At 46.5% G+C, this 26477-nt stretch overlaps 2 protein-coding genes across 9 annotated transcripts in view; one reads left to right on the top strand and one right to left on the bottom strand.

Moving 5' to 3' along the window:
- PHF24 (PHD finger protein 24) overlaps window positions 1-26477 on the top strand; it is a 293212-nt gene that overhangs the window by 18067 nt on the left and 248668 nt on the right. The gene's annotated exons all lie outside the window — the stretch shown is intronic.
- On the bottom strand, window positions 7279-8588 carry CCL19 (C-C motif chemokine ligand 19). Its single transcript, NM_001032959.1, has 4 exons — window positions 8540-8588; window positions 7669-7801; window positions 7389-7482; window positions 7279-7299 (listed from the first exon to the last, which is right to left on the bottom strand). The coding sequence occupies exons 1-4, from the start codon at window positions 8586-8588 to the stop codon at window positions 7279-7281; spliced, it is 297 nt and encodes a 98-aa protein (NP_001028131.1).

Below are 26477 nucleotides of genomic sequence, written 5' to 3'. Positions count from 1 at the left end.
TGAAGGAGTGGGGTTATTAGAGAATCTATTTCTGGTGGTGGTAGGAGGGGTGGTGAAATCTCTTTTACAGGAGCAGCTGTAGCTATGATTCCAGAGGTGGCATCTGGCAGGCTGACCACCTAACACTGGTGAGGCTTGGGGCAATAGTAAAAGTGGAGGGCCGCTATCTAAATATTTAAAAGGTAAAAATCAAGCTAACAAGTTGTCAAATGAAAGATGTGTCTGTCTTCCTTACCTTGAAAAATATGCTTGCTTGCTTTCTTCTTTTTTTTTTTGAGACAGTTTTGCTCTGTTGCCCAGGCTGGAGTATAATGACACGATCTCAGCTCACTGCAACCTTTGCCTCCCGGGTTCAAGAGATTCTCTTGCCTCAGCCTCCCAAGTAGCTGGGATTACAGGCATGCACTACCATGCCTGGCTAATTTTTGTATTTTTAGTAGAGAAAGGGTTTTTCCACATTGGCCTAGCTGGTCTCGAACTCCTGACTTCAGGTGATCCACCCGCCTTGGCCTCCCAAAGTGTTGGGATTACAGGCGTGAGCCACCATACCTGGCCAAAAAATATACTTTCAAAACAACTTGGAGGCTAGGTTTAAGTTGAGACTTCTTGAACTCCTTGGAGTTCCATGATGGAATGAGGTGGTAAGGGGAGAACCCGTCACTAGCCCTCCACTTGTCCCTCTCCTCTTCTTATCCACAGTTCTATCCTGCACCATGAAGGGTCTCATGTGCCTGGGTGTAAACACTCCAGCTCCGAACATACAAGCTCTTTCTACATTCCCTGCAAATAGCTACTTCTTGGCTCCCCTCTGGACCTGGTAGTGTGTATATCAGTGATACAGTCTATCCTAGGAAGAACAGATCTGAGGAAGAGGCCCATATGGATATTGGAAGCTACTTGGGGGCATTTGGGCAGGAAATTCTGTTTTTCAGTTCCTGAAATGTGGTCTAGAAGAAAAGAATGAGTTCTGGGTGGGTGCTCCCTTGATTCTGTGGACTTTTTTTCCCTGTGTCCAGAGATATGATTAGAGGAGGGCCAGATTAGGGTCATCTAAAACATAGAATGTAGGGCAAGAGCCCCAGTTGTCTCGACATAAGCGTTGTCTTGGCCACTTGGCATCCCCTTTTGGTGGTGCAACCATGCTGTCTTGGAGGCCTATCTGGACCATCTGTACTGTACTGTATGCTCTGGGAGTGGTTCTGGCTGCCTAGGCTCACTTATTCTTGCTATTTTCTGCATCTTCCCAAGGTCTTTTTAAATAAACTCCTTTTCTGTTGGAATCAGCCAGTGAGTTTCAGTGGCTTGCAAGTAAGAATCCTGATCAACACTTTTGTTTATTTGCCTTCTGTTTTTGGAGGAGAGGGGGAAGCTTCATGAAGACCAAGACCATATCTATCTTGTTCACTATTGTATCACCAGCACCTAGAATAGTGCCTGGAATGAATAAGTGTTCTGGGTTGCAGACAGTGATGAGACATCTCTTTAGACATGAGGGGTTTTCCCAGGGCTGGAACCCTATATGATGGCAGTGCTGAAACTCCTGGGGGCCCTACACTAACATTCAGAGCGATACTCTGGCACTCAGTGCTGCCATACAGGAACCATTTACATAGACTACAGAGAGGATGGTGCCCCCTGGAGCTGTGCAGTGCTGCTGTGCTGCCTGACAGGTTTAAGTGTTTCTGACAGTGGTAGGGTTTCCTGAGAGGAATGGTGGCTTGATAGTAATGGGGAGACCTTGACATTAATGGGAGTCCTGTCAGCAATGAGGACATCATAGATATTGGGACATCCTGTCAGGGATGGGGGTTCCTAAACTGATGAGCACTTTACAGTGTTGAGGCCCTGACAGAAGGGCTGGCTTCCTCTTGGGAGAGGACCCTTGAAATGATGGTTTGACAGGAATGAGGTCGATGTGGTGATTGGGGTTTGGATGGTGTTAGGCTCAGATTTCCAGGGACCGGGATTCTGAGATCAAAAGCCCTAGGAGATCTGGTTGTCCCAGAATAGTAGTGTTCCCGCGGCTGGGGTGAAAGCTTTCCCACCTCTGCCAAGTTGGAACTGAGGGCGGCTCTTATCTTCTGCATCCCACTGGAGCCACGGGGAAGACCCAAAGGCCCTAGAAGTAGGGTGGGGAGGCCTGATTCCCTCATCTACCCTGATCCTTAGAGGTTCTGTCCTCGCTCTTTTCTTCCAACCCTGCCCTTCCTGCCCCTGGCCCCTTGGGAGATGAAAGTGCTCCTCAGAAATGGGTCTTTTGAGAGTTGATGCTGCCCTGCTGCCCTCAGATGCTTTGCTCTTCAGAGGTCCTCTGCCACCTGCCGATCAGACGCCAGGCCCCACTCCTTTCCAGGAGCTCTGCCTGTCAGAGGGTTTCTTATCCTGCCTCTACCCCTACCCTCCAGATCCCCAGCACTGTCCCTACATTCCTCATTTCCTTTCAATATCACCAGGTCCTGGCATCTGATACTCCCCTGGGAATAGGAGTAGGGTGGGCATTGCTGTAGCCCAATCCCCTTCTCTACTCCTCTGCCATTGGGAAAACTGAGGCCTGAGTAAAATCCCTCTTTGAGGCTTGGGGGAAGCTGATACCCCTTCTACTGCAGAGGCACAGGAGGTTGGAAGCCCTCTAGGGTATGTGTCTTTGTGTCTGGGTTCAAGTGCGGGGACCCTACCTGTGGCCACCAGCTTCCTCTCTTGTTTATTTCCCCAGCTTTTTCTAGCAAGCTGAGCTTTTCTACCCCCACTAGACTTCCCAACCCCCAGCCCTCAGTCCAAGTGCTGCCCATCAGGCAGGCTTAGACTGCAATCCCAGCTTTGCCACTCACCAGCTGAGTTGACTTGGGAGGTAATTCTCCTCTCTGTGCTTCAAATTCCTTATACATAGAATGGTACTGATACCTCATGGGATCGTTTGAGGGTGCCATGATGTAATGCCAAGAAAGGACTCAGCTTGGAGACTTGCACATGGCCAGCACACAGAAGTAGCGACGTTCCCTATTTCCATGGGCCACTTTTCCACTTCTGGCCCTGCTATACTGTTCTCCATTTGTAATTAGGAGATAGGTCAACTCGGAGAAGTGGTATGTGTAGTAGTTCAGAGTAGATATTCCGGAGCCAAACTGCCCAGACAGGAACCCCAGCTCTGCCTTTTTTCTAGTTGTCCAGCCTGGGCAGGTGACTTAACTTCTGTACCTCAGTTTTCTCAGCTGCAACATAAGAATGGTAATAGCACTTAAAGCAGTGCCCAGTACCTGGTAAGCATTAGTGGTGAATTAGCTAATACTCAGAGCCATGTCCTTCCATGTGGACAAAGTCTCAGGGGTCACCTAGGAAGTTATCTGACCAGAGAAATGCCTGCTAATTCCTACAGAGGGGCACTTGGAGGAAATTTCCCAATTAGGAGTCCTGAGCCTTCACAAAACTGTTATTTCTAAGATTTTCTGGTGGTTTCTGAGTTTCCCGTAGCCTAGAAGGAGGGGGTGACATGGAGCTTGCCTGCCGAGAAGCTGAATATGAGATGATCAAAACATGATCAAAACCGTATGAAGCTGGCTCTGAACAAACACTCAACCACACAGCAGAGATAGCCCCAGCTGTCTTGAGAACTGGATGTGCTCCTGGTGGGGGGCGGGGCATGGTGGGAAAAGGCCATGTTCAGTTCCATTTTTGTTAATCATATGTGTATTGGGGCTTATTTTGTACCAGACCCTGTCAGAGCAATGTTGGCAATGGAGTTGGATGAGGCCCAACCTTTCCCTCGGGAGCTCTCTCAACAAATAGAAAAGGGAGCTTTTCATCATCCAAAGGCTAAGAGAAACCTGAGCAGAGGTGTCAGATACTTTTAGGAAGATATTGGCTACTGAGATATTGGCCTTTATGATGGGAGGTATCACCCAGCTGCAGGCCTTGAACCTGTAACAGATGCCATGTGCCCTAGAGAGGAAGGTGTCTATCTAGAGGCAGGCAACAAGGCCTCCACATCCTAACTGGGGAGCTAGGAGTCCACACCATTCCTCAGAGGGCTGGCAATCTCTAGTGGGCTCCTAGCCCACCAGAACTCTGGATAAATGAAGATGCAACAATCATCAGTGACTCACCATGAAGCAGAAAGCAGATGTTGATTAAATGGAGTCCCAGGGCTGAGAATGTTAGAGTGGGGCAGGATGCTCAGTTGCTCCAGTTGCTCAGATTGCTGAGCTTATGTACCTGGCAGGGAGATAAGACCCAGTGTCCAGGATGGGTTGATATGGTTGGGGGGTGGGAAAAAGAGGAAGGCAAAAAGCTAGGATGGAAAGCACTGGCTATAGAAGGGGTGGGGAGGGTTGCATGCCAGCTCCCCTAGGGCTCTGGTGTCCACCCCCTCAGATTTCCTCCAAATTCTTCATTTCCCAGGCTTCCAGGGTCAATTGAATCCAAGGCACTTCACTAGCTCCTAGACTATTTTCTCTGTTTCTGAGCCTCAGTTCTCCTTTGATCTCAGAAGGTGGCCCCAGGGAGTGTTTTCTGGATGTGCAAGACTTTGTGGGGTATTTATGCAAATGCTGGCGGTTTAGTATAAGAACTAAAGAATCAGGAGCCAAGTTGTTGTTTGGAAGGAGTCTCGAAAATCAAGCTTCTCTCTCCCATCTGACAAATGGGGAAACTGGGTCTTGGGGTGCAGAATGGAAAAGGAACTTGCCCAGAGTCGCACAATGAGTGGGGCAGAGACAGGATCATGGGACTCTGGCCCAGGCAGTGAATTCAGGATTTGCTCTGTACCTCCTGGCAGCAGTGTCATGGAGGTAGTATCCAGGGGCCCCTGTCCTGGTAGCATCTTCTTCAAGGCTCCTACTCTCACCTGCCCTGCTCTGTCTGTGTGTTCCTCCAATAGTCCAGAGAGATCACTTTTGTTGCTTCTGTGGCAGACTGACTTCCTGTAAATGTCACTGGCACTGAGAGGGTTTTCAGGCAATATGCTCCCCCCACCCCCGCCATGTGCATTTGTCCTCTGAGACACCAGCCTGCTGGGATGCGGGGCATGGGATCCACAGCTGGGAGACGTAGAACGCCATGGCTGGCTGGCTCGGTGGATGGATGAAAGAATGGCTGGGTGGGAAGTGGGTGAGTGGATGGTTGGATGGATGGAGGTCTGATGAATGCAGAAACAGCTGAATGAATGGATGCATGGATGCATGATCCCAGTGATTCTAAGACCTGGGATACCCAAGGTTTTGAGCACTTGCATCTGGGAGCAGAGGAGAGGAAGAGGATGTCATGCTGTCAGTGAGGAAGGGCTGCCACAACTCCCTCAACATTTCTCCCTTTTCTTTTTTTTTTTTGAGACGGAGTCTCGCTCTGTCACTCAGGCTGGAGTGCAGTGGCTGGATCTCAGCTCACTGCAAGCTCCGCCTCCCGGGTTTACGCCATTCTCCTGCCTCAGCCTCCCAAGTCGCTGGGACTACAGGCGCCCGCCACCTCGCACGGTTAGTTTTTTGTACTTTTTAGTAGAGACAGGGTTTCACCGTGTTAGCCAGGATGGTCTTGATCTCTTGACCTCGTGATCCGCCCGTCTCGGCCTCCCAAAGTGCTGGGATTACAGGCTTGAGCCACCGCGCCCAGCCCATTTCTCCCTTTTCAAGGCCTGCCCAGGCCTGGTTTTGTTGCTGGCTGAGGTATACCTGATATGACGACGGCCTCTCTTCCCAGGCAAGGGTGCTCAATCTGGCCGCCTTGCTCTCATCTGACCCCAGTGGCACAGACTTGTCACTCCCAGCTGGAGAGGGCCTTAGAGAACACCATCTGGAGGCCAGCCTGCTTCCCCAGGGGACTTCTCAAGTACGAGGCCCTCACTCTGTACAGAGAAGCCCTGTGGGATGCTCCAAGAGTCACACGGCTCTCATCTCCCAGAGCTGAGATTCCTTTCTGGTCTCATCTGGGGAGATGTCTCTCGTCTCAGTGTTGCCTTTGAGCCCTGGAGCCCATGTAGACTGTAGGGGTGGTGGTAGGGCTCCTCTATGCGGAATCTCTTGTGTTTCCCTGGCTACTCCTTCTTCCACCCCGTGGGCCTCTCTCCTGTCTCTGACCTCTGACTTCCAGATCTGTCTGTCAGTGTCCCTGAGAGGCATGGCCCCAGGATTGTAAAGATGGGGCTGGACCTTGCTCAGTTTGGCTGAGAGAGGAAGGCTGGCCTGGAAGTCAGATTCTGTATGGACAGAATGGACAGATGGGCCCTCAGCCCTGGCTTCTGAGTCTTTCCTCACATATTTATTCATTCACTAAACAAATATTTATTGAGGGACTGCCTTGAGCCAAGCAGCATGCTGGACACCAGAAAAACAGTGGAACCCAAAAGAGATGTGATCCCAGTCCAAGAACATGGACAAATTTGGACAAACCAGCAAATATAAGTCAGTATGATGAATGCTGTGAGGGGCTACTACAGGAGGCTACCTAACCCAGCCTGGGGTCAGGGAAGGCTCCCTGGATGAAGAGGCATCTGGACCCAGATGGGAAGCCAGGTGGGCAGAGGAGAGAGAAGAGTGTGCCAGACCAAGGGAAGGGCGTGGGTGGCTGGGTATTTTCCCCCTAGGCAGTAGAGCTGGGTCCTTTGCCCCACTCCACCTCCCCCAGCCATGAGAGCTGATTCCCCACAACTCCCTTCCCCTGAGTGACACTGGATCCCTCAGACACCTGGATGCTTGAACACCTGGTTTGGAGAGCAAAGACTGGGAGGCATGAGACACTGGCTCACTCAGGGAACTGATCCAAGCTTAGTGTTGCTGAACTATGGAAAGCAATGAGGCTGATCCTGAGAGCAGCAGGTTGTTAAGTGAAGGTGAGCGAGGAGATCCCTTAGGCCACAGAAGAGAAAATAGATATTGCCATTCTACCTCCCCCTTCCTATTCCTGTCCTCCTGGCTAGACAGCAAACAGACAGCAGACAGATCTATGGTTGCCAGGTGGCTTTTTTTTTTTTTTTTCTTTAAGGCTAGTCAAGCAGTGGGAGTGGAGAAGGAAGAAAGAAATCTGTAACTGGTTGTGATCAATTAGTTGTAAACACCAGGTGGTTTTATTGGTAGCATTGCAGTCTGGGGGTGGAGCAGCTTTACTCTGACCACGCTCACCCTCTTGCTCACACTCACACGCACACACACCCCAGGCCCTGTCCTGGCTGGTCAGGTCTGGTGCAGAGGAGCTGGAGGCCTGGTGCTTCCTTCTGGTCCTCAGTTCCCCAGATTAGGTAATAATTCACAACGCTTCACTCGGACTCCAGGCTCCCTCTGGTGCTGTCATGGGTTAACTGCTGCGGCGCTTCATCTAGAGGAGGCAGGAAAGGAAGGGTCACAGGCTGGAATCTTAGACAGGAGCTCAGAGAGAGGATACAGGGCCAGGGAGACCAGGCTTGCCTTGGTTGAGGTCCTCTGCAGTCTCTGGATGATGCGTTCTACCCAGGACTGGTCTGGGGGTGCACAGAGCTGGCGGCCCCTCAGTGTGGTGAACCTGGGGTGAGAGGTCAGAGAGAATGGAGCCCCAGAATCCAGCGTATCTGGGGACCATGTCTGGGAACCTGTTTCAGGGATTTCCTTGAAGGGGTTGGGCTTGGCATGGAGAAGGGGAATAAGAAGGTGGGAGTCTCAGCAGGGGCTAAAAAGGGAGATGAGGCTAGACACCCTCCCCACCACTCACACCACAGCAGGCACCCTGCAGCCATCCTTGATGAGAAGGTAGCGGAAATTCCTCACGATGTACCCGGGGATGGGTTTCTGGGTCACAGACAGGCAGCAGTCTTCAGCATCATTGGTGCCACTCAGAGTTGGGGCTGGGATGGGGAAAGAAGGTGACAGGACACAGGGCCCTTGAGGGTGGCGTGGCCATGGCCCTAGCTCGGATTAAGGACACCTCTGTGTGTGTATGTGTGTGTGTGTGTTTGTGTGTGTGTGATGGGGTAGGGGAGGAGTTAGACCTGGTATTTAACCAGCATGCACCAATATGGCTCTGGCTCTGCTGGTTGCTAAACATATTGTCATACTTCTAAACTGTTTTGCAAATAACCACTGCCCTGAGCCCCACAAATGACTTCCTGCTGCCCTGATCACCCCAACCTCTCTCCCAAGACAATCCAGCAAGTAAAGAGTTAATGCAAGTCACAGTGTGGCAGGGGTGTGGGGTGGGGTAGGCTGGTGTTAGGAGCCTTATTAATTGCTAAATTTTTGAATATCAGCCTTGGCTTGGTGTCTGCCATTCTCCCTACCTTAAGCAAATCTCCTTCTGCCTGGGAAACGGAGGCAGCAGGAAATAGAGCTTGCAGAGACAGCCACAGCCATAGGCCCCAGGATGTACTAAGAGACACACCCGCATTGGAATTCAGGGGCACAGGGATACCCACACTAACAGGCACACATGCAGGGACCCGCCAGGCTCACCGAAACATGCAGACCTAAGCATTCGCCTGAACTCACCATGTCCCTTACGTCCAGTGCCAAGCAATCTGAGATCTAGACATTACCCACTGCCAGCCCCTCACTGCCCCTGACCCTGACTCTTCCTTCAGCCTTACCTGGGGAGGTCCAGAGAACCAGCAGGCTGAGGGCCAGTAGCAGGGCCATGGAGGGTGAACAGAGGCAGGCCAATGGTGAATATGTAAGTGCCAGCTGTCTTGGTGTGTGCAGGATCTGTGCGAGGCTGCAGGGCGACTGGGATGCAGGGGTGAAATGCAAGGTATGAATGATGTGAGGCTGGGAATGTGAGTCCTGCAGCTGACTCCTATTTATGGCCAGAGCTTCACTTTCTCTGCCTGAAATTCCCCTTCATGTCCCATTCTGTGATTCCCCTGTTACCTCCCTCTTTCTGGCAGAATCTCACTCTGCCCCTCCTTCTTCCCCACTGCGGTTGCCCTTTCCTTCTGCTTTCCTTGGCTCCTGCTCTGAGAACTTAAGTCTGCAGTCTGGCCCAGTAAAGGGGGTTGTGCACTGTTTCTCCAGAGAAAGGGATTGCTCTGTCATCCCATCAGTGGCATTTGCATCATCAGTCATGGAGCTGGGGTTCAGAAGTGATGGTCAAAGGTGGGGCTCCCTTCCTTAGGTTTATCCCTTGTCCTCACTGGTGCTTCTTTCTTGGGAGGCTGATGGTGAAGAAGGCTCCCTGGCACCCTCAGGACAACCATGAGAGCCTGGGGTGGCCTCCAAGGTCCCACCATATGGGAACCAGTCCTTCTCTTGGGGCAAGCAGAGCTGAAAGGCCAGGTACCTTGGGAAGAGACCCAGGACCCCCATCCCACATCTCTGGCCTCTGGGGCTCAGCAAGCCCTCCGTTTCCTCTGTTTACCATTTTCCTATGTCCAACACCTGGGTCAAAGGAACAGCTGGAGGGAGACTGGCTTGGAATAGGCCCCTTCATTTTCCCCCTTTTCTCAGTCCTGGGAACCAAGAGGGGATTTCTAAGGAGAGGGGCTGGCCAGCTCATATTCAGACAAATCTTAAAATTTCAAGGAATCGGCTGATGGAGGAGGGGACAAGTGACTTCCCCCTTATGAGAAAGGTCAGAAGAGAAGGCCTCGAAAGAGAAACTAAATATGAAACGCCCGTTCACCCTTCATCACCCAAGTCCTAGACCCTCTCTTGGATGCGGAGAGGGAGGGGGAACATTTCCCTCTTAAATTTCTGACTTAGCTTCTTTCCATTCATTAATCATAATAATAGTAATGGTATTTTTTGATTGTTTGCTATGTGCTAGGCTCTATGTCAAGGACTTTACCACTATTACCTTGCTTAACTTTCCCAAAACAATATAATTGATGTAGTTTTTCTTATTTTCGCGTTATTATTCTTATTTTACCCATAAGGAACATGAGGCTCAGAGCACAAAGCCACACAGCTAGTAAGTACTGGAGCATGATTTGGACCCAGGTGTGCTCTAGGGTTTACACTCTTTACCTTCACCCCACACCACCTGTCTGCCACTTGGTCATGGCACAGCACGGGTAGTACACGGTGCAGAGGAGGGAGACTCTGCAGACAGAGTGCCTAGCTTGGGATTCAGATTCCACCACTTACTAACTGCGACAAGATGAAAATTCTCCAGTTTCTGTGTCTTAGTGTCCTTATTTGTAAAATGGGAATGGTAGATCTACATCTCAGGATTAAATGAGGTACCCTGAATAAAGCCCTTAAAAGCCCTTAGCTTAGAGGCTGATGCACAATAAGTTCTGTTAGCCATTGTTCTTCTTTTGTCCTTTCTTTTTTTTTTTGGGACAGAGTCTCCCTCTGTCACCCAGGCTAGAGTGCAGTGGCGTGATCTTGGCTCACTGCAAGCTCTGCCTCCCGGGTTCACGCCATTCTCCTGCCTCAGCCTCCTGAGTAGCTGGGATTATAGGCACCTACCACCACGCCCGGCTAATTTTTGTATTTTTAGTAGTGGTGAGGTTTCACCATATTGGCTAGGCTGGTTTCGAACTCCTGACCTCAAATGATCTGCTCGCCTCTGCTTCCCAAACTGTTGGGATTACAGGCGTGAGCCACCATGGCTTTCATTAATTCATCCATCCATCCCTCTTTCCATTGATCTATCCATTCCGCTGTCCATGGTGGTTCTGGTTATTCTGTTTGACCCAATCTATCCATTTTCCACTCTTCATGGCCCTGCTCTGCTCCCTGGAAGGCTGACCTCTGCAGATAGCATTACTCAGGGTCTCCTGCTCTCTGGCTTCTGTTTGGGGCTGGCCCATGCGAAGCAGCAACAGGAGATCAGTGGTGGAAGGAGAGAGGCTGGGGTATTAATTCCCCAAATCTTTCATCTTGTTGCAGTTCTGGCAGTGAATAATTTCCCTTGTGGCAGTTGTTCTCAAAGAGTAGCCTTTGGGCAGCAGCAGCAGCATCACTTGGGAGCTTGTTAGAAACATGAATTCTTAGATTTTACTTCCCACTTACCACATCTGAGACTGAGGATGGGGTCCAGCAAACTGCATTTTCACACACCCTCCAGGTGACTCTGATACATGCTAAAGTTTGAGATCCAAACAAGCCTCAGAGATACCATCAAATGTATACCTCATCCCAGGAGTCTTAGGAGGAGAATAGAGAGAATAGGGCATTAAAAAAATTGAAGAAATAATGACAAAACATCTGAAATCTGATGAAAAGTATGAATATACATATCCAAGAAGTTCACTGTGCCCAGCCTGCTATGTTATTGTTTATCAGAGATCTTTGTTTCTTTGTGTGGCTGTAAGTTATTATTTTTTGTTCTTTTGTTTCATTCTGAAGGTCTCCCTTTAGCATTTCTTTGTTTGTTTGTTTTTTGTTTTTTATTTCTCCCTTTAGCTTTTCTTATGGGCAGGTCTACTATTAATGAACTTCATAAGTTTTGTTTATCTGGAACAGGAGTTTGAGACCAACCTGGCCAACATGGTGAAACTCCATTTCAACTCCTGACTCCTCAGCTACTCAGGAGGCTGACGCAGGAGAATCCCAAGGCTCACATTGACCTCCCAAAGTGGTCTACAGATTGAGGCCCACTGGTCTAGAGTGATCCTTTTGGGTTGCCTCCCTTCCACGGGTCTATCTCTATTCTTTTTTTTTTTGACACAGAGTCTCAATATGTCACCCAGGCTGGAGTGCAGTGGCACAATCTCAGCTCACTGCAGCCTCTGCCTCCCACGTTCAAGCAATTCTCCTGCCTCAGCCACCTGAGTAGCTGGGATTATAGGGACCTGCCACCACGCCCGGCTAATTTTTTTTGTATTTTTAGTGGAGACGGGGTTTCATCATGTTGGGCAGGCTGGTCTTGAACTCCTGACCTCAGGTGATCCACCCGCCTTGGCCTCCCAAAGTGCAGGGATTACAGGTGTGAGCCACCGTGCCTGGCCTAATTTTTGTATTTTTAATAAAGATGAGGTTTCACCATGTTGGCTGGTCTCGTCTCAAATTTCTGACCTCAGGTGATCCACTCACCTCAGCCTCCCAAAGTGCTGGCATGACAGGCTTTGGAAACACTGTTCCCTCCTCTTGCCCCTTCAAGCCTTTGTATGGTAATGGCTTCTCCCCATTGCTAGACCCCAACAGCTTATCATCCCATGTTGGTTCCTTAATATTGACCCAATCTCTTAAATTGTCCTTTTATTAAAATCTTTCCAATTAAATTTTTTTGAGTGTATGTGATATTGTGAAATATATATCTGGTCTTCATCTTCCTTTTCTGACATATAGCTCCTGAAATCCTTGGAATCTTGGGATAGATTGTGTCTTTTGTATGCTAATGAGATAACTGGTGGCTGGAGGCCTCTAGACAGCCTCTGGATAGGAGCTGGTCAGCAGAAGAACCAGCCACATGGTTAGAGAGTTGGAACATTCTCTAACATTCTCTAGTGGTGGGGAGTCCCACCCACTCCCCACTTCTGGGTAGGGGAAGAGGGGTTGAAGCTTGAGTTGATAAACCAATGGCTGATGATGTAATCAATCATACCTATGTACTGATACTTCCATTAAAAACCCGAAAGGATTAAGTTGGTGTAGGGGCTTCTGGATAGCTGAAAACATGGAGGTTCTGGAGGAGGGTGCCCAGAGAGGGCATGGAAGGTCCACACCTTTTTTTTTTTCCCATACCTCACTCTATGCATCCCTTTCATCTGGCTGTTTATCTGTCCTTTCTAATATCCTTTATAATAAATGGGTAAGCGTAAGTAAATGTTTCCCTGACTTCTGTAAGCCGCTCTAGCAAATTATTGAACCCCAGGTGGGTTGTGGAAACCCCTATTTATAGCGGGTCACTCAGAAGCATAGGCCAAAATCTGTGCTTGCAATTGGTATCTGAAGTAGGGGGGCAGTCTTGTGGAACTGAACCCTCAACTTGTGGGATCTGATGCTACCTCCAGGTAAGTGATGTCAGAATTGAATTGAATTAGAGGACACCCATCTGGTGTCCACTGAGGAACTGTCTGCCAGAGAATTTCTCGGCGGGGAGAAAAATCCCACACACTTATGAATAACCAGAGGTCACAGAAGTATTGAGTGGTGAGAGGGAGTAGAGAGTAGGGAAACATGGTTTTCCCTGTATCCTTGGAGTGTGCTATGTTTCCTGCCAGGGTTCTCACTGATATAATTGGTAGTACCAGGACATAGATTCCCAAAATGCAATTCTAGGATTGGCTTGCCCTTGATGAGGGCATGGATAGTCTCTGTGCTTGGAAAAAGAGGACACAAGTAATCTGGAGCATGTAGAAGCATCACAGTCACTTAGACTATCACTCGTGAGGCATGGATGAAACGTTGGAAGTTAAGACATTAGGAGATAAAGTACCTGAGGCACTTACTTACTATGGCCACAAATGATGATTGTAAATGGTGATTACTATATTGTTACTATAGTACTATAGTACTATATTGTTACTATAGTACTATATTGAGGCCAGAACCTCACTGGCCATTTCTGATTGTGCTAGTAAAATTCCAATACAAAAGATAAGGTTAGGCCAGGCACAGTGGCTCACGCCTGTAATCCCAACATTCTGGGAGGCTGAGGGGGGCAGATCACTTGAGGTCAGGAGTTTGAGACCAGCTTGACCAACATGGCGAAACCCTGTCTCTACTAAAAATAGAAAAATTAGCCAGGCATGCTGGTGGGCGCCTGTAATCCCAGCTACTCGGGAGGCTGAGGCAGGAGAATTGCTTTAACCTGGGAGACAGAAGTTGCGGCGTGCAGAGATCATGCCATTGCACTCCAACCTGGCAACAGAGCGAGACTCTATATAAAAAAAAAAAAGGTTAGACCATGAACTTCTAACTCAAATGGAAGTCTTAAGGAATGTTTATTATATGTGGCCACATGACAGATATGGCTGAGGATCAGATCCAAGACCCAAGTGTCTTGGATTGATGTCTGAGTGATGATGCCCTTATGCTAGAATAAAGGCACTGTTGGGAAGGCATAGGACTCTGAAACTTGGAATGGTGACATTTGAGCAGAGATGAACAAAGCTGAGAACTCTGGACCTTCAAATCCCCCTGAATCTTCCTTGGTGGCAGAAAATAATTCCCCCTTCCCCTGTAAACCATGAAGGATCCAACCTTCCCTTCCATTAGATAATAACTCTCTGTCAAAGGGCATGCCTTTTCTCCTCAGGACCCACCCTGACCAGACCTCAGAGTCTCCAGGCCCATATTTCGAGTTCAATCCTAACATTGTTTAGACAGGAAAGTACAGGATGTGCTCCAAGAGCAAGAGTGTAGGTGCTGGGAAATTTGCAGGAACTTGTCAACTTGTCCTGGGAGAATCCCAGGAACCAGTGAGGACAAATTTATTGATATAGGTGTCCTCATGCACAATTTGGGTATCATTGTGTTAATATTAGCTGAGCACCTGGGAGTTGTGTTACTATTCTGTTGGGTTGATTCCTGGAAGCCTGGATTTGACAGTGGCCTGTGATCAGTGAGGTTGAGGTGCTAGAACCTCGCTGGCCTGCTGTAGAACACAGCTCCTCAAACTTTAATGTGTGCATGATTCACCTGGGAGAATCTTATTAAATTGTAGATTCTATTCAGTAGGTCTGGAGTGAAGCCCAGGATGTTTCATGTTTCACATTTACAATTTTGTTTTGTTTTTATTTTTGAGACGGAGTCTGCTCTGTCGCCCAGGCTGGAGTGCAATGGCACCATCTCGGCTCACTGCAACCTCCACCTCCTGGGTTCAAGCTATTCTCTTGCCTCAGCCTCCCAAGTAGCTGGGATTACAGGCGCACGCCATCACACCCGGCTAACTTTTGTATTTTTAGTAGAGATGGGGTTTCATCATGTTGTCCAGGCTGGTCTCGAACTCCTGACGTCAGATGATCCACCCAGCTTGGCCTCCCAAAGTGCTGGGATTACAGGCCTGAGCCACCACACCTGGCCTTCATGTTTCACAAACTTTTAAATGATGCTGATGCTGTGGTCCTTGGACTATACTTTGAATAGTAAAGTAGAGGAAGAGGTTCAAAGGTTAGAAATGAATGTTGAAGTTACCTGTTTTGTACACCTCCAAAGGGCCCAGAAAGATACTTTCTTCTTCAAGGCAGCAAGAACACATTACTGAGGGGAACGTCAACTCTTTGAAAAGCACTGTGTGACTTCTTTAATAGGCTAGAAATGAGGTTGTGAGATGCTCTCTTGGGACTGGGTAGCCTTATTTCAAGGTGAATGATGGAATTCTTGCGTGGTAGAGGACAGGTGTTACCACCTAACCATGAGTGATAAGGTGAGTGAAATTACTATGAAATCTGTAGAGATGAGTGGTAATCATGTGCTTTGCCCCATAGGAATATATGGTGGTAGCTAATTAATCATGGTGTTCCTAGTAATGAAATGGACAGTTTACTAATGTTCTACTTGACCCATACAAGTGGAAAAATTCCAGACCTGGTAAGCAGAAACTTGATTTTCAAGTTATATTAAGGATTTACAGTCTTACCCAGTTCCTAAACTTAGGCCGGTTTCCCAGAACTGAATCCTCTTGATTGGGTGGGGGGCTGGGAGATCCTGGATCTCTTTCACAGGCGGATTCTATAAATCTTCCTCCTAGTCAGTGTTTTTCAAATATGGTGAAATTTCTACGCTATGGAGATGGGGACGAGCTGAAAAAGTCATCTAGGGCATGATGTTAAAGAGCACTTTGGGTTTTAGAGGCAATATATACTGTATTTATATGTACTACGGCAAAATGTTGACTGGATATTGCATAAAGGCTCATAAAGATGACAGGTTTTTTTTTTTTTTTTTTTTTTTTGAGATGGAGTTTCACTCTTGTTTGTCCAGGCTGGAGTGCAATCATGCAATCTTGGCTCCTGGGTTCAAGTGATTCTCCTGCCTCAGCCTCCCGAGTAGCTAGGACTACGGGCATGCACCACCACACCTGGCTAATTTTGTTTTTTTAGTAGAGATAGGGTTTCTCCATGTTGGTTAGGCTGGTCTTGAACTTCTGACCTCAGGTGATCCACCTGCCTCGGTCTCCCAAAGTGCTGAGATTACAGGCATGAGCCACCATGCCGAGCTGAAGCTGATAGTTTTGAATGAGGTCCAGGCTCCAGGGAAGGTTGCACTGCTGCTCTGGCTGAATGACCCACAAATCCAGTGAATTTCATGTTGTCTGTGGCAGATAAAGATGTGCTGTAGAAGCGCTAGTAGGAGAGTTAAAGCAAAGAACCTTAGTGTAGTGGAGTAAGGCCATGCTTCTTCTGCTAACAGTTCTTTTCTATTTGAAAAGCAGCTTTTGATAGGCCTTGGGGCCCTGGTCTCAAACTCAGATTATAGTTCATCCAGTGACAATGTGACCTAAGGGTGCTATCTAAGCAAATCACATAGTTGGATGTGCACAGCAGCATTCATTATGAAATGAATTGTATATATAAGACCAGACCTTAGAAGTTTCAGAAGGTATGAATAAAAGCATGGCCAGATGGCTCAGACTCCTACTTGTGTTGTTTTCTGCTTCTTCCTCTCATCACACTTACAGCTTCATGGAGATGTTCTCTACAAACAGTTAACAGAGGGTCTGTAAGGTATGCTGGCATTAGCTGGAAGAGACAGCTGATTACAGCCCCATGCAGGGATGGTCCTGAAATACAGTGGTTAAGGGAAGTCCTCTCAGTGTGCAGAATTTGGGGCAGTACATTTAGTGTACACTTTGCCTAGAAGAAGAGATGATCTGAGGTTTGGGGCTATACTAATTCACGTGCAGTGACTGCCTACAACAACCCTACTCTCACCTCTGTAAGTGGTCCCTTCACTAAATTCTTTTCCATTAACCTTTTTTGAGCATGGCATTTGTTTCCTGCCAAGATCCTAAATGACACAATCATATAGTGCAAAGCTGGCAGAGATGTTTCAATTCAATGTCAATACCATCTGCCTGGAGCGCCTGTTGGGAAAGACCCCGAGAATCAGCAGGAAGGGGTGAAATAATTAAATAACAATAAACAAGGCATTTGTTACACATTCATTCAATAAATATTTATTGAGGGCCTCCTATGTGCCAGACACCATTCTTGGCACTGAGATACAGCAGTAAGTACAACAGATACGTGTTCCTGCTCTTGCAGAGTTGTTATACTAATGAAAGAGACAGACAATAAGCAAACTAGAAAAATCTATACTATCTCAGATGGCAATAAGTGCTATGCAGAAAAATAAAGAAGGCAAGAGGGATAGGGAGTATTGAGGGAGCGTGTTGTTTTAAATAAGGCAGTCAGGAAAACCTTTACCAACATTTGAGCAGAGAGCTGACCTGAAGAAGGTGAGGGAGAAATCCTTGCAGAGGTCTAGGTGAAGATGTTCTAGGTAGAGGAAAGAGCAAGGGCAAAGAGGCAAGAGTGTATTTGAGGAATAGCAAGGAGGCTAAAAGGGGAGGGTGGTAGGAGATATACAGTCAGATAATAACAGGGGCCAGATAGCACAGGGTTTTGTAGGCCATTGTTATATTCTGCTGAGTGAGATGGGGAGCTATTGGAAGGTATTGAACAAGTGTGACATGGTCTGACATAAACTCTCTCTAGCTGTTGAATGGAGAGTAGACCAAACTGGTGCAAGAATGGAAGCACGGAGACCAGTGTGGAGGCTGTTGCAACAATCCAGGGAGGAGATGATGGTGTGTGGAGTTGGTGAGAAGTGCTCAGATTCTGGAAACAAAGTAGAGCCAACAGCCTTTGCGGAGGGGTTCAGCATAAGATATGAGAGAAAGAAAAGGAGAGAATACTGCAAGGTTTTTGACTTGAGAAACTTGGATAGAATTTTAGTTAACAAGATGAGGATGATTGAAGAGGAGTGGGTTTGTGGGGAGATCAGGACCCTGGTATAGACTTAAGTTGAAACTGCATGTTGGGCATATTAATGGAAATGTTAAGTAGGTAGCTCGGATGAGCCTGGAGTTCAGGGAAGAGATGCTAGCCGAAGACACACCTTTGGGAGTAAATGGATGGTATTTAAGGGTATAAGACAATGAGGTCACCAAGAGAGTGAGTGTAGATAGAAGAGGTCCAAGTTCTAAGTCCTGGACCTCACCAACATGAACGGATCAGGAAGAGAAAGAGGAATCAGGGAAGGAGGTGGCAAGGTGTTACGAAGGTACCCACTATCATGGCAAAAAGGGAAAGGACACAGGCCCGGTGGGTGAAGGGTTTAAGGCACCTACCCACAGCTGTTGGTTTAGATAATCCAATGGGGGTGGGGGACTGGAGGTCAGGGAGGTGTTCGAAACAGTTTCTGACCACAGATACAGAGGCATCAACGCTACGTGCTTTGCCTTGTTCACCCTCTTCCCAGCCAAGTCGTCTTTACAGGGTTCTTGGTTCAGCCTGAGCCCTGGCAATCTTGTTCCAGCTCAGGGCAGATCAACTCACTCAGCCCAGCCTAGCCTCATCCTCTTCCAAGGAGCCTGCCCAACTTTTGTGCTCCCAGGTCTGGCCAAATCCCTGCCCCAGAGGTAGGAGATCCTGAATGCGAGTGTACTAGCCATTGGGGCAGGAGAGTCAACCAAGTCCGTTGGGGAGGGGGGTCGGGGTGGGTGAATGATTGTAGGGAGAGGACCCTGAGTAGATGGTTAGTGTACGTCGCATGCATGAATGTGTGTATCCCGAGCTGTGTCTGTGGGGCTGTGCGCGACTGGGGCATGTGTGCGGACGTGTGTCCGCGGCGGTGAGCATGCCCATGCATCTCCCCAGCTGGGCCTGCAGGGGGCGCCCCGAGCCTGGGAAGGGAGGCTCTGGAGCCGGGCGCTGCTGCGGCAGGAGGTGGACGCATGCTACTGTGACCCCGCGAGCTCCTCAGAGAGGCTGCGGTGCGCGGGCGTCCGAAGTCCCTGGGCCTGGAACAGCCTCTGGCGCCCTCCCGGCTCCCTGGCCCCGCCCTCCCTGGGGTCCCCACGCTCGGGCCGGGCGTATGGAAGGAAGGCTCGGGTTGTGGGTGGTGCCCGCGCCGCCTGTGACCTGGGCCGACAGTTATCACGGGCCAGGACACCCCCCCGTCCCGCCAAATCCCCGCCACCCAGGCCCCTGAGCCCCGGGGGTCTTCTACGGGGCCGTCCCAGCCCGGTAGCCGTGGGAAGGCCCGTGTTTGTCGGCGAATATGAAGCATTTATCTTTCTCTCCCACGCCCCAAATATTCCCCATTTACCCAGAGCCCGAGGTGCCCAATGTTGAAGTCTTGAAATAATTAGTTTGGCTTAAAGGCTGAAGGAAGGTTCACATCACCTCTGGCACTTCCCTCGCACCCGATAGATATCTTACACCACTCATTACGGGGCCAACGCTAAGAAAGGTTTCCTTATTCCACGGAAATGTGTTGAGATGCTAACCGTGTGCGAGGCGCGAAGCTGGGGCTGGAGGATGAAGGGTTACAGCCTGACATGGGCGGGAAAGGAACTTGTCTTGCTCATAAGTGGACACAGGGAAACGCGCAACCTTTGGCCTAGAATGAGACACATGTAAGAACAAATCGTAAAAATAGTTGAAAACAAATTGGTCCTAGAAAGATGAAGGAAATGAGAATAGAAAATTCAACCCCCTCGCCTGTTTTCCTTTAACAGACAGAGGGCTGCTGCCTCCTGGTGGTCGAGCAGGGTAGTGAGCGTCTCCCAGCAGGCGAAGGCTCACACAGCGCAGGGGATATTCCGAGCAGAAGCTGGCGCTGGCTGCTTAGGCCTTAACAAGTGGTGTTCAGTTATTCTCTTAATATTGGATTGAAATTTATTATTATCACAACCCATGATTCTAAAGCAAAAGTCTCAAAGAGTATGGTAACAGAGTTTCTCTGGGGTGTTTTAGTTTGCTGCCAATTGAGAAATGGTTGTCTTGAAGAAAATGGAGCTTTCAGTTTCTTGACATAGGAATAGACGTAGGTCACCAAGGTCACAAGGTCATACAATTCCCCTTAAAGTAGGCACTACTAGAAGAATTACAAATATAGCCCTGGCGCAGTGGCTCATGCCTGTAATCCCAGCACTTTGGGAGGATGAGGCTGGAGGACCCCTTGAGGCCAAGAGTTGGAGGCTGCAGTGAGCTACTATTGCACCACTGCACTCCAGCCTGGGTAACAGAGCAAGACCCTGTCTCAAAAAAAGAATTACAAATATAGGCGTTAGGAAAAAAGAGAGCTGACATTTTCAGCATCCATAAAAATGGTAATCCAGCCCAAGACTAATGGCAAAGCATAGAAACGTTGATGACTTTAACAAAACAGCATTATTTTGTCCCCAAATACAAGGAGAAGTAATGCCTGGATGTGAGAAAGAAAAAGAACTTCATGAAGGATACGAGCTGAAGCTTAAGACATATTTCACAGGTAAGTGATTACAGCTGGGAAACAAATTAATGTGACCTTTCATAGACAACAAGTGACAGACCCTGCCCTTCTGACTCTCACTAGGTCATATGGCATGGTAGAGGATACCTAGTGTGTAGTTCTGGTAGCCCATAATTTTAAATTTTTTTTTTTTTTTTGAGACAGAGTCTTGCTCTGTTGCCCAGGCTGGAGCACAATGGTGTGACCTCAGCTCACTGCAACCTCCTGAGTTCAAGCAATTCTCCTGCCTTAGCCTCCTGAATAGCTGGGATTACAGACACCCACCGCCATGCCTGGTTAATTTCTGTATTTTTAGTAGAGAGGGGGTTTCACCATGTTGGCCAGGCGGGTCTTGAACACCTGACCTCAGGTGATCTACCCGCCTCGGCCTCCCTAAGTGCTGGGATTACAGGCATGAGCCACTGCCCCCAGCCCGTAATTTTTAATTTTTAAAGGAAAGGTATCAAAAGAAAGAACCCGGCAGTTGTTGGTAATCACAGCCCTCTAAAAGGATATGATTAATGAGTAGGAACTGTGGCCAGCCAAAGTGTGACCCAAGTATCATGAAGAGAGGGGTTCTTAAGAAACCTAGTTGCTTACTCTAAAAAAGTTTTTTGTAGGCTACTTTGCCTATGGAGTAGCCATTCTTTTATTCCTCTACTTTCTTAATAAACTTGCTTTCACTTAAAAAAAAAGTTTCTTGTAATAAAATGTAGAGACGGGGTCTTGCCATGTTGTTCAGTCTGGTCTCAAACTCTTCGGCTCAAGCCATTCTCCTCCCTCTGCCTCCCAAAGTGCTGAGATTACAGGTGTGTGCCACCACTACTGGCTAGCTGCTTACTTTGGAATTGGTTTCAGGTTTATAGGACTAACTGAGGCTTGTTTGTTTTTCACTGCAGCCTCAAACTCCTGGATTCAACAGATCCTCCCACCTCAACCTCTCAAAGTGCTGGGATTACAGGCATGAGCCGTGGCTCCTGGCCTAAAGATGTATTAGCTCTATTTTTTTAAAATTTGTTTTTATTATTATACTTTAAGCTCTAGGGTACGTGTGCACAACATGCAGGCTTGTTACATGTGTATACATGTGCCATGTTGGTGTGCTGCACCCATTAAATCATCATTTACATTAGGTATATCTCCTAATGCTATCCCTCCCCCCTCCCCGCTCCTCACAATAGGCCCTGGTGTGTGATGTTCCCCTTTTTGTGTCCAAGTGATCTCATTGTTCAGTTCCCACCTATGAGTGAGAACATGCAGTGTTTGGTTTTCTGTTCTTGTGATAGTTTGCTGAGAATGATGGTTTCCAGCTGCATCCATGTCCCTACAAAGGACACGAATTCATCCTTTTTTATGGCTGCATGGTATTCCATGGTGTATATGTGCCACATTTTCTTAATCCAGTCTGTCACTGATGGACATTTGGGTTGATTCCAAGTCTTTGCTATTGTGAATAGTGCTGCAATAAACATACGTGTGCATGTGTCTTTATAGCAGCATGATTTATAATCCTTTGAGCATATACCTAGTAATGGAATGGCTGGGTCAAGTGGTATTTCTAGTTCTAGATCCTTGAGGAATCGCCACACTGTTTTCCCCAATGGTTGAACTAATTTACAGTCCCACCAACAGTGTAAAAGTGTTCCTATTTCTCCACATCCTCTCCAGCACCTGTTGTTTCCTGATTTTTTAATGATTGCCATTCTAACTGGTGTGAGATGGTATCTCATTGTGGTTTCGATTTGCATTTCTCTGATGGCGAGTGATGATGAGCATTTTTTCATGTGTCTGTTGGCTGTATGAATGTCTTCTTTTGAGAAGTGTCTGTTCATATCCTTTGCCCACTTTTTGATGGGGTTGTTTGTTTTCTTCTTGTAAAGTTGTTTGTTTTCTTCTTGTAAAGTTGTTTGGGTTCTTTGTAGGTTCTGGGTATTAGCCCTTTGTCAAATGAGTAGATTGCAAAAATTTTCTCCCATTCTGTAGGTTGCCTGTTCACTCTGATTGTAGTTTCTTTTGCTGTGCAGAAGCTCTTTAGTTTAATTAGATCCCATTTGTCAATTTTGGCTTTTGTTGCCGTTGCTTTTGGTGTTTTAGACATGAAGTCCTTGCCCATGCCTATGTCCTAAATGGTATTACCTAGGTTTTCTTCTAGGGTTTTTTATGGTTTTAGGTCTAACATTTAAGTCTGTAATCCATCTTGAATTAATTTTCATATAAGGAGTAAGGAAAGGATCCAGTTTCAACTTTCTACTTATGGCTAGCCAATTTTCCCAGCACCATTTATTACATAGGGAATCGTTTCCCCATTTTCTTGTTTTTGTCAGGTTTGTCAAAGATCAGATGGCTGTAGATGTGTGGTATTATTTCTGAGGGCTGTTCCATTGGTCTATATCTCTGTTTTGGTACCAGTACCATGCTGTTTTGGTTACTGTAGCCTTGTAGTATAGTTTGAAGTCAGGTAGCATGATGCCTCCAGCTTTGTTCTTTTGGCTTAGGATTGTCTTGGCAATGCGGGCTCTTTTTCAGTTCCATATGAACTTTAAAGCAGTTTTTTCCAATTCTGTGAAGAAAGACGTTGGTAGCTTAATGGGGATGGCATTGAATCTATAAATTACCTTGGGCAGTATGGCCATTTTCACAATATTGATTCTTCCTATCCATGAGCATGGTACGTTCTTCCATTTGTTTGTGTCCTCTTTTATTTCACTGAGCAGTGGTTTGTAGTTCTCCTTGAAGAGGTCCTTTACATCCCTTGTAAGTTGGATTCCTAGGTATTTTATTCTCTTTGAAGCTATTGTGAATAGGAGTTCATTCATGATTTGGCTCTCTGTTTGTCTGTTACTGGTGTGTAAGAATGCTTGTGATTTTTGCACATTGATTTTGTATCCTGAGACTTTGCTGAAGTTGCTTATCAGCTTAAGGAGATTTTGGGCTGAGATGATGGGGTTTTCTAAATATACAATCATGTTATCTGCAAACAGGGACAATTTGACTTCTTCTTTTCCTAACTGAATACCCTTTATTTCTTTCTCTTGCCTGATTGCCCTAGCCAGAACTTCCAATACTATCTTGAATAGTAGTGATGAGAGAGGGCATCCCTGTCTTGTGCCAGTTTTCAAAGAGAATGCTTCCAGTTTTTGCCCATTCAGTATGATATCGGCTGTGAGTTTGTCATAAATAGCTCTTATTATTTTGAGATACGTTCCATCAATACCGAATTTATTGAGCATTTTTAGCATGAAGGGCTGTTGAATTTTGTCAAAGGCCTTTTCTACATCTATTGAGACAATCATGTGGTTTTTGTCTTTGGTTCTGTTTATATGCTGGATTATGTTTATTGATTTACGTATGTTGAACCAGCCTTGCATCCCAGGGATGAAGCCCACTTGATCATGGTGGATAAGTTTTTTGATGTGCTGCTGGATTCGGTTTGCCAGTATGTTATTGAGGATTTTTGCATCAATGTTCATCAGGGATATTGGTCTAAAATTCTCTTTTTTTATTATGTCTCTGCCAGTCTTTGGTATTAGGATGATGTTGACCTCATGAAATGAGTTAGGGAGGATTCCTTTCTTTTCTATTGATTGGAATAGTTTCAGAAGGAATGGTACCAGCTCCTCCTTGTACTTCTGGTAGAATTCAGCTGTGAATCCGTCTGGTCCTGGACTTCTTTTGGTTGGTAGGCTATTAATTATTGCCTCAATTTCGGAGCCTGCTATTGGTCTATTCAGGGATTCAACTTCTTCCTGGTTTAGTCTTGGGAGAGTGTAAGCGTCCAGGAAATTATCCATTTCTTCTAGGTTTTCTAGTTTATTTGCATAGAGGTGTTTCAGTATGCTCTGATGGTAGTTTGTATTTCTCTGGGGTCGGTGGTGATATCCCCTTTATCATTTTTTTATTGCCTCTACTTGATTCTTCTCTCTTTTCTTCTTTATTAGTCTTGCTAGTGGTCTATCAATTTTGTTGATCTTTTCATAAAACCAACTCCTGGATTCATTGATTTTTTGGAGGGTTTTTTGTGTCTCCATTTCCTTCAGTTCTGCTCTGATCTTATTTATTGCCTTCTGCTAGCTTTTGAATGTGTTTGCCCTTGCTTCTCTAGTTCTTTTAATTGTGATGTTAGGGTGTCAATTTTAGATCTTTCCTGCTTTCTCTTGTGGGCATTTAGTACTATAAATTTCCCTCTACACACTGCTTTAGATGTGTCCCACAGATTCTGGTATGTTGTATCTTTGTTCTCATTGGTTTCAAAGAACATCTTTATTTCTGCCTTCATTTCGTTATGTACCCAGTAGTCATTCAGGAGCAGGTTGTTCAGTTTCCATGTAGTTGAGCGGTTTTGAGTGAGTTTCTTAACCTTAAGTTCTAGTTTTATTGCACTGTGGTCTGAGAGACAGTTTGTTATAATTTCTGTTTTTTTACATTTGCTGAGGAGTGCTTTACTTCCAACTATGTGGTCAATTTTGGAGTAAGTGTGATGTGGTGCTGAGAAGAATGTATATTCTGTTGATTTGGGGTGGAGAGTTCTGTAGATGTCTATTAGGACTGCTTGGTGCAGAGTTGAGTTCAATTCCTGGATATCCTTGTTAACTTTCTGTCTCGTTGATCTGTCTAATGTTGACAGTGGGGTGTTAAAGTCTTCCATTATTATTGTATGGGAGTCTAAGTCTCTTTGTAAGTCTCTAAAGACTTGCTTTATGAATCTGGGTGCTCCTGTATTGGGTGCATATATATTTAGGATAGTTAGCTCTTCCTGATGATTTGATCCCTTTACCATTATGTAATGGCCTTCTTTGTCTCTTTTGATCTTTGATGGTTTAAAGTCTGTTTTATCAGAGACTAGGATTGCAACCCCTGCTTTTTTTGTTTTCATTTGCTTGGTAGATCTTCCTCCATCCCTTTATTTTGAGCCTGTGTGTGTCTCTGCATGTGAGATGAGTCTCCTGAATACAGCAAACTGATGGGTCTTGACTCTTTATCCAATTTGCCAGTCTGTGTCTTTTAATTGGACCATTTAGTCCATTTACATTTAAGGTTAATATTATTATGTGTGAACTTGAACCTGTCATTATGATATTACCTGATTATTTTGCTCATTAGTTGATGCAGTTTCTTCCTAGCATCGATGGACTTTACATTTTGGCATGTTTTTGCAGTGGCTGGTACCAGTTGTTCCTTTCCACGTTTAGTGCTTCCTTCAGGATCTCTTGTAGGGCAGGCCTGGTGGTGACAAAATCTCGAAGCATTTGCTTGTCTGTAAAGGATTTTATTTCTCCTTCACTTATGAAACTTAGTTTGACTGGATATGAAATTCTGGGTTAAAAATTCTTTTCTTTAAGAATGTTGAATATTGGCCCCCACTCTCTTCTGGCTTGTAGAGTTTCTGCCGAGAGATCTGCTGTTAGTCTGATGGGCTTCCCTTTGTGGGTAACCCGACCTTTCTCTCTGGCTGCCCTTAGCATTTTTTCCTTCATTTCAACTTTGGTGAATCTGAAAATTATGTGTCTTGGAGTTGCTCTTCTCGAGGAGTATCTTTGTGGCATTCTCTGTATTTCCCAAATTTGAATATTGGCCTGCCTTACTAGGTTGGGGGAGTTCTCCTGGATGATATCATGCAGAGTGTTTTCCAACTTGGTTCCATTTTCCTCATCACTTTCAGGCACACCAATCAGACATAGATTTGGTCTTTTCACATAATTCCATATTTCTTGGAGGTTTTGTTCATTTCTTTTTACTCTTTTTTCTCTACACTTCTCTTCTCACTTCATTTCATTCATTTGATCTTCAATCACTGATACTCTTTCTTCCAGTTGATCGAGTCAGTTACTGAAGCTTGTGCATTTGTCATGTAGTTCTTGTGTCATGGTTTTCATCTCTATCAATTCTTTTAAGGTCTTCTCTGCATTGATTATTCTAGTTATCCATTCATCCATTCTTTTTTCAAGGTTTTTAGTTTCTTTGCACTGGTTATGTAGTTCCTCCTTTAGCTCTGAGAAGTTTGATTGACTGAAGGCTTCTTCTCTCAACTCGTCAAAGTCATTCTCCGTCCAGCTTTGTTCCATTGCTGGTGGTGAGCTGCGTTCCTTTGGAGGGGGATATGCGCTCTGATTTTTTGAATTTCCAGCTTTTCTGCACTGCTTTTTCCCCATCTTTGTGGTTTTATCTGCCTTTGGTCTTTGATGATGGTGACGTACT

This window comes from Macaca mulatta, chromosome 15 (genome assembly GCF_049350105.2).
Source record: "Macaca mulatta isolate MMU2019108-1 chromosome 15, T2T-MMU8v2.0, whole genome shotgun sequence".
Taxonomy (NCBI): Eukaryota; Metazoa; Chordata; class Mammalia; order Primates; family Cercopithecidae; genus Macaca; species Macaca mulatta.
The sequence above is the reverse complement of the archived record's forward strand: the minus strand, read 5'-3'. Positions and strand labels throughout refer to the sequence as shown.

What these genes read in the sequence shown, in the direction of transcription:
- CCL19 (NM_001032959.1), bottom strand. Translation starts at nt 8,588, where the DNA reads ATGGCCCTGCTACTGGCCCTCAGCCTGCTGGTTCTCTGGACCTCCCCA. An exon ending in GGTTCTCTGGACCTCCCCAG is followed by an intron (nt 7,802 to 8,539) that starts GTAAGGCTGAAG and finishes TCCCCATCCCAG; the next exon opens with CCCCAACTCTGAGTGGCACC. An exon ending in TGCAGAGGACCTCAACCAAG is followed by an intron (nt 7,300 to 7,388) that starts GCAAGCCTGGTC and finishes TGCCTCCTCTAG; the next exon opens with ATGAAGCGCCGCAGCAGTTA.